Consider the following 7797-nt stretch of genomic DNA (forward strand, 5'->3'; position numbering starts at 1 on the left):
TTGTTTGAAAGTTATCGTGTTAACAAATTTTTGCGTACAGGGTACAGGGTACAGGGTACAGGGTACGCACTAGGGTGGTTCGATTTTTGTGAAAATTCAGAAGGGATACTGGCTATAGTTATAAGTTATAGAAAAATAAATGGTCTTACGAACGTAAGACGAACTTTTCCGCACTGTTTAACCGCAGTACACCACAAACGTTTCTTTTTTTTTAAGCAATGGAATCATTTTTCAATAACATTCAAAACATTGAATTTAAAACACATTGAATCTTTCCATCGTATTTTTCAATTCTCATTTCAATTTTTATCTAGATATTATGAAAGGAGATGTTTTTTTATGTAATCTATTGTTGTTTTTAAATTTCAATAGAAGTAAAAGTGTACACAAATGAAAAACGTTTGACTTCGTTGATATTCAAATTTGTAATAATTTTTAATGTTCATTCTTACTAGCTAAACAATTGGTTTTATGATAAATTTTGATTAGGTTCCAGAAAAGAATAGTTCGAAATTCTGAAAGTTTTAAAGTTTGCTTATGCTAATGAACTACATTTGAAGAATTCGATTATAGCTACATATTATTGATTCAAATTGAATTGGTTTTAAGGTAAAATGAATAATATTTGGGAAAATATGCTTACAGCTAAAGTTTAGCTGCTAAACTTGCGTGGTTCAAGTGAAATGTTTTTTAATGTGAATGAATCGCATTTGAAAAATGCGTCTAATGTAATTTTTTTTAGCTTCAAATGAATTGTTTTTTGTGTTAATTGAAGTAGCAAAAGTTGAGTCAAAAAAAGAAAAACGGAATTTGAATGCTAAGATCTTTTGTTGTGTTTCAACAAGATATGTCGTGTAAAAAAAATGTAAGATCTAAAATGTCGATGTTTTATTGAGGTGGAAGAGATGGAAATAGAGACAATTGTCCAGTTTCAATAATATCTGCCAAATGGTACCTTAGATCTGTTGTTGAATCGGTACTTGTTGGATCGCGTGATGTTGTTAAACGTAACAGATATTGACTTGGATCTTGGTTCAGCAGGAGAGAAGTGGCATTTGCGCAAGCGAACACCCCACACGATATTGAATCGGGTTGATTGGTTGCAGGTTTCACGAAAATTCGTTGACGGTGGTTTGGATATCGAATGTTTATTATTTGCCTTGTTCTGATGGAAATGTGATTTTGTTGAAAATGGCTCGTGAGATCGTCCGCTTCGAATGGCGAATCACCCCTGTACAAACTGTCATAAATGTAGACTATTTGATTCATCGCATCGTAATTTACACAAATATAGTGGCCGATTATCACACGATTGGGATTTCTTGTAAGTGGGCCCACATAAACGATTTGTATGTCATTCATCAAATGATCTTGTCGTTCGTATAGTAAAGGAGTTTGAGCCAAAATGACACTTATCATATGGTTACCCATGGTTTGATTGACAACTTTGATAAATTCATCCATTTCATCAGTTGTAAGATGTATATGTTGCGAACGAATACGTAAACAGGATTGCCTACGCTCTTCTGCTCTTGCATCTTGTACAGCTGCTCTTGCCTGATCAACTCCAACTTGTTCACCTGAGATAACGATTGGTGACGCTGATGACCTTTGTGGTGGTGGTGGTAGTAATGGTAGAACTACATTTTGTATCACATTTTGTGCGGTATCACGCCTTGTACTCCTTCGAACTGGGACTTGGTTTTTAGCACTTGATTTTGATGGTAGTTGTGCTGGTAACAGTTTTCCTTTCATGGTTATGTTCTTGATTAAATTCGTTGTTGCCCACTGTGCTTTCAGTTTTAGACGTTGCTCTGTGGTGGTATTTACGTCAAACAGCATACCATAAATTGGTTTGTGGTCGGAGAAGTAGCTTTCGTATGAACCGGCTATGCATTCGAAGTCGCTGAATACAATATCTATTTGAGTGTTGTTAGTTGTAGTCACTTCTTCTGCACCGAGTTTATTTTTCATATTAAATTTGTCCATTAGTTTGATAAAATTACTGCCTGAACTTCCCAAAATATCAAAGTTGAAATCACCCATTAAAATGTGTTCTTCGCACGATTTTGCCACATCCCATGCCTCATAAATTTGATTTTTAAAAATGTCAATTGGTGTTTTAGGTGACTTGTAACCGGTGATCAGACATGTACCATTCACATCATACGCATAGATTTCAGAATGGTATCCTATTTGACTGTCATATTTGACGTCCCCATGAATGTAAGTTATGCTTTTATTGGTTACCATATCTGGTTTGGCATAAATGACAATTCCACGTGTTTTGCTCGTTCTTACAACATCGAATCGATCAACAATTTCAAACTCTGGTATTTCTATATCATTTGAAGGCATGGTTCGCGTTTCCGCCAGTACTAAAACGTCACATCTTCGGTACCAGTCGTCATTTCTAATGTGTTGCTTATGTTTTACAAATGAACTTGTATTGTGGTATCCGAATGTCAATCCAGATTTTTCCTCCAATGGATTGAAGCAACATCTCATGGCCATTTGTGTTTTTAATCGATTGATTTCAATCATTGTGTCGTTGTTTTTGCTTGGTGGCGGTGGTGCTTTGAATTTGCCAATTATGTAAAGACTGTTTAGTTTTGTAACTCGACTCAAAGCAACGTACAATAGATCGCGAGGCAACGACTTTTTCAAAGAAACACATACCGATTCATATGTTGATCCTTGTCCTTTGTGTATGGTTAATGCTTCAGCCGGTGTTATTGGAAACTGTTTTCGATAACACTGAATTGATGCATTTTTCGTGGTTGATATTTCTCTCGATATTGGTTTGATTGGCACCCATTTGTCGTCAATAGCAGTTCCTAAATTGTGGGTGTGTTCTCGTTTTGCTTTTTGACCGGTGCGTTCATAGTCGAATTCGATGTATAAAACCTTTGCAGTTTTTTCACCACTTTCTTTGTTATTGTCACATTGAATGTATCTGTAAATCGAAACAAAAGGGGAAAACGAGAATTAAATAGAATTCCTTTAAAGTGTCAACTTATGAAGATTTTTTTCACAAGAAATGTACAATTACCCTAAAGTTCCAGTAGCTCCGTTCACAAGACCATCTTCGACATCAATATTGACTGTTACCATATATCTGATGCCGATTTTCAAATCCAGATCGTACGGTAAACCATATGTTTGGTGCCTTGACATATTTGACATAGTTTCCAATCGTTTCTTTTTACTTGCAGCCGAAATTTTGCCGCAGATGTTGTCGAGAGCTCTGTGTTTTATCAAATCGCCGGTCATTTGTTCAATTCGTTTAACGTTGTAAAAGTTAACATCTGCATTTGACCAAAAAAGTCGAATTGCATCGGTTGGTACATTTTGATCTGTCACTTCTCGTGATTTAATTAGCTGAATGTCATTTGCAGTCATTTGACCGATTACAAGGTGATTCAATGCGTTGACAAAATTGATATCGTCTTTTTGCCGCATTACCTGGCTTAGCTCGAAGTATTCAAAATTTTCCCAAAGCACTGAAACTGGTCCAAGCAAGCTTCCAATTCGATTGTTGTTCGGATTTCGAAATGGCTTGAAGACTTTTTGATCACCAACTGGTGGCAATTGATGCAAATCGCCAACGACAATCACCGAAATCCCACCAAATGGTTCATTTTTTCCAAAAATTTGCACAAGTCGTTGGTGTATCCAATGCAAGATTTTCGATCCGACCATAGAAATTTCATCAATGATCATGAGTTTAAGATGGACAAGTTGAGCACGAATTGTGTTTGCAATATTGTTTGAAAGAGTCGGTAAATCACCGCCGAATTGATTTATTGGCAATGCAAATGCCGTGTGAAGAGTCGTTCCGCCGATGATACATGCTGCTTTGCCAGAAAATGCGGCTAATAACACTTTCAACGAATCTGGATTGATTCCATGTATATTATCAAAATGATGTGAAGCCAGTTGATAAATTGCGTTGATTACTGTGCTTTTTCCAACGCCGGCAGCACCACTTAAAAAGATATTGAATGGAGTATATTCACATTTCAAGCGTTTCAATATTTCCATTACAAACAATCGTTGTTTTGAATTGAGCACTTCAAGCATTGGCAAAATCTCATTTTTCGGAAATTTTTGTGGACAAAAGTATCGATTGGATGTCTCCTTGGATTTGGGTTTAACTAAACCACCTTGCGCTAAAATATCAACCGGTTCATCTTGTTCGTTGATGTATTCCATATTGTACTCGTCATCTTCATCAAAATCATCGTCGCCTGGAACAACATTTTTAAATAGTTCGTCTATTTCTTCATCAGAAATAGTGACATATCTCTTTTGATTTTCTCGTATGATGTTTCTATTTTGTTCGTAAAACTGTTGATAATTTTGACCTTCGATGTCAGTTTGTTCGCTTCGCCAAGGAAGAAAGAGCAAACATTGTTCGCGAAAGAAATTTGTTGGATCTTGTTTATGAGAATAGCGGACATATCGAATGACTTTTGGTTGCTGTCGTAGGACCATTTTGATTGAACCATCATTTTGTGTTACTTCTTTATACGCAGCTACAAAGTCTGCAAGACATACATCATCATTGCCCTGTCTACGTTCATATCGATCAAAAGCGTCTGGAACTGTACAATTCGAGTCGTCAGCATTCATTGCTTTCAACTGTTTCTTCGATTTTAGCATACGTACACGCGATTCATGAGGTCCTGTATTTATGAATACAACATCAACACTAGATTTTGAAAGAGGCATTGACAAACACAAATACGCCGCTTCTTGAGCTGATAAAAGTAAACCATTAATGAATGCGTTTGAAACTTTTCGGAATTTTTCCCGGAGTGACACATTTCCAGCGTTGGTGTCGGCAACGGCTTGGCGCAGTAACTTTGATAACCCAGAATCGACTTTTGAAATGTAGTTTACAATATATGACGCAACGGCATATTCATTTAAAATGAATTGGATATCCATATTGGATTCGAACATATGCAAAATGTCGTAATTATACGCATTCGTTCCTACGTCACAGCTACATCGTTTCAAAAACACTTTCGACTTATTCAGTGAGCTACGAATGGCAAAAATGTACTCGTTCTCAGTCAAACCCATTTCTTTCAATATATCATCAAATGAAACGTAGACTGGCTTCTTATATAATGCTTGCATATGCTTTTTGATTTTGGCGTAATTTTCTTTACCTTTCTCTTTTTCTAGCTCTTCTTCTTCTTTTAGTGGATGTAAAATACGAGTTCCTTTCATTACTGGCAGGGGAATTCCAAATCTGCATTTTTTTCTTTTACCCTTTTTCTTGTAACAAGTGCTGGTGTGCTTGTGATTTTGTTGACTAATTACTGGAATAGATTCGTCATTTTTGCATGTTATGAATTTATCAATAAACTTAATGCATTCCTTTTCGGATTCTTCCAAATTGTCCATGTCGAGAAATGGAGCACCATCCAACCATATTATAATATGCTCATGTGGTGAACCGCGCATTTGAAACTCCACTCTTTCATATAAATTTGTTACTCGAAAATGTTCGAAAATGCTATTTGTCTTTTTCATGTGTTTGATAAACTTTTTCACTTTGTTTTCAAAGTAACGTGCGCACATGCATGGATCTTTTCGAATCTTTTCAGTTTTGACGTCGTCGGGCAATTCCATCGCTTCTTCAAGCGTTATTTCTTTGTTGTAGTGGTACTGATACAATAATTGCAATAACTCCGGGCATCTTTTCTCGTTTGCCGTAAGCGTTAAAAAAAATACCGGTTTGCCGAGTTGCCGTAAAAGTGCCATTAATTCTTTCTTTTTCGTTTCCCAATAAGCTGGAGATGATCTTATTTGAGAGAGAATGCGATAACTTGCGTCATGTGAAACTAAATTATTCACAGTATCTTCTTTTAAGAAATTTCCTGCAGTCATATTTTCTAGACCTTTCACTTTTCTTAAACAAACGTTGATATTTGAGAGGCATTGGCGTTCTTGCTTTTCTTTTGCCATATAAAGTACATGATCCGGATCACATGAACGTCGATCAGCTCTTCTCAATTCTGATTTAACTCTATTCGTGTATGACACGGAATTGGTGTTGAATGTTCCGCCGGCATATATCTTCGGGAATGTAAGCTCACACACTGCAATTATGTTCCATAAGAGACTGTATAAAATGCAAAACTGTAGCACAGCTAGCGCCACTGCGTACAGCTATGGAGTTCTAGCCTATTGTTTGTAACTGAGCAAAAGTCTTTTCACTAGTGGGCAGCAACTTAGTATAGATTACATTGAATTCCGTCGTGGCGCTAGCTGTGTTACACTTTGAGCATAATTTCGGTACGTAAGCTCATGAATGTCTGGACAGATTAACCACGGAAGAGGTTTTTTGTTTTCGCCCGGAGCTATTGCGATTACAGTATTTTTTGCAATTTCTTCATTCAAATCTAACACTAATATGTCATCGTCTTCATCGTTTAATGAAAAGAATTTGGCAATTTGTCGTTTGCTGCGCAAGTTTAATTTCATTTCTTCCGATTTTTCGTTTTTCTGTTTGATTGATTTTTTTCGCATATCATCATCAGTTGAACTATCACTTGAATCCGAGTTGTCAGCATCATCGTTTGTTTTTGAATTTGATGTTTTCGTAGTAGCAAAAGCAGCGACGGTGGCAGCAGCTTCTTCAAGCGCATTTTCATCATCTGAATCAATAATAAAATCCATTGATTGCGTACTGTTTGCATATTCTTCCATAATCTTTTCGTCGACTGTAATATTATGTTTTTTATACAGTTCCTGTTGAACTAAAAACACGAGTGCTTCATAAATTGATTTTGGACTGATGGTTTCGAACATGTAGTTAGACGTATGCTCCAAGCGTCTCTTTAATTTCAATTGAATGGTTTGCATGTTGTCCGCCGATCTAGGCAGAACATCTACCATTTCAGGCACACTAATTGGAATATTTATGACACTGCCTTTGATTCCGAGTTGCGGGTTTAAGGCGAATGGTGTTAAATCACGAATTTGCATAAAGTTTATGTATGGCGATACGAAACGTGCTTCAAGTGGTGTCAAATTTTTCAAACAGTTCGGCAAATCAGGAAATTGTAAACCATTTTTCACTGCAAGTGTTGGCAATTTTGTTGCATCCTTACGCCACTGTTGCCGGCATGTTTTGCAAATGTAAAGCGTTGAAAACCTTGAATTATCTGGAGCCAGTTCATCGATTTCCTCTTGCGTTGCTCTAACTACAGAATGATAGAAAAACAGTCTTTCGCAACAAATGCAGATGTACATTGGAGTATCTCCACGCTCTGCAATAAAATTGTCAATGTTTTTGACTTTTTGGCGAATGACTAATGAATTTGAATGTGCTTGTGCCTGTTCACGTAAATAGAGTTGAAAGTTACGTCGCAATTTGAAAATGTCATTTTCGGAAGGCGCAGTTTTCGTTCTGGATAATTGTTTTCGGAGTCGATGTTGTGCTGTTTGTCGTGTGATTGCGTTTTTTTGCAGACGTAATGCTCGCTTGCGAGCTGTAATAACATTTGAATTGCGAGTTTTGCGCATACCCACACGTGCTTTCCGATTCAGAAGAGAGCGTTTGAATCGATCATATCTCATGATTTTCTTTTTCCGTCTATCAGCCAATCTTTCAGCTTGACGATAAATTGGATTTGCTCGTAATTTACACACTCGTATTTTTTCTGCTAATCGATATTCTCCATTGTCTTCTCGATAGTTTCTTTTTAATGAAGCCTCTTTTTCACGAAATTCAGACAATTTGCGAAGGTTGGCGAGACGATTGCGTTCAGACTTCCG

General features: G+C 36.7%; 1 protein-coding gene across 1 annotated transcript in view; it reads right to left on the minus strand.

Moving 5' to 3' along the window:
- Nucleotides 1-888: 888 nt before the first annotated feature.
- The window catches only part of LOC116349612, a 7274-nt gene continuing 365 nt past the window's right edge, over nt 889-7797 (minus strand). The window contains exons 2-5 of the mRNA XM_031781144.1: nt 6570-7720; nt 5594-6116; nt 3053-5491; nt 889-2956 (exon numbers count right to left, since the gene is read on the minus strand). Coding sequence (XP_031637004.1) covers nt 889-2956; nt 3053-5491; nt 5594-6116; nt 6570-7720 — 6181 coding nt within the window. The remainder of the gene's footprint in view (nt 2957-3052; nt 5492-5593; nt 6117-6569; nt 7721-7797) is intronic.

The sequence above is a fragment of the Contarinia nasturtii genome, unplaced genomic scaffold (genome assembly GCF_009176525.2).
Source record: "Contarinia nasturtii isolate CC-2019 unplaced genomic scaffold, AAFC_CNas_1.1 Cnas_scaffold_2951, whole genome shotgun sequence".
Classification (NCBI taxonomy): domain Eukaryota; kingdom Metazoa; phylum Arthropoda; class Insecta; order Diptera; family Cecidomyiidae; genus Contarinia; species Contarinia nasturtii.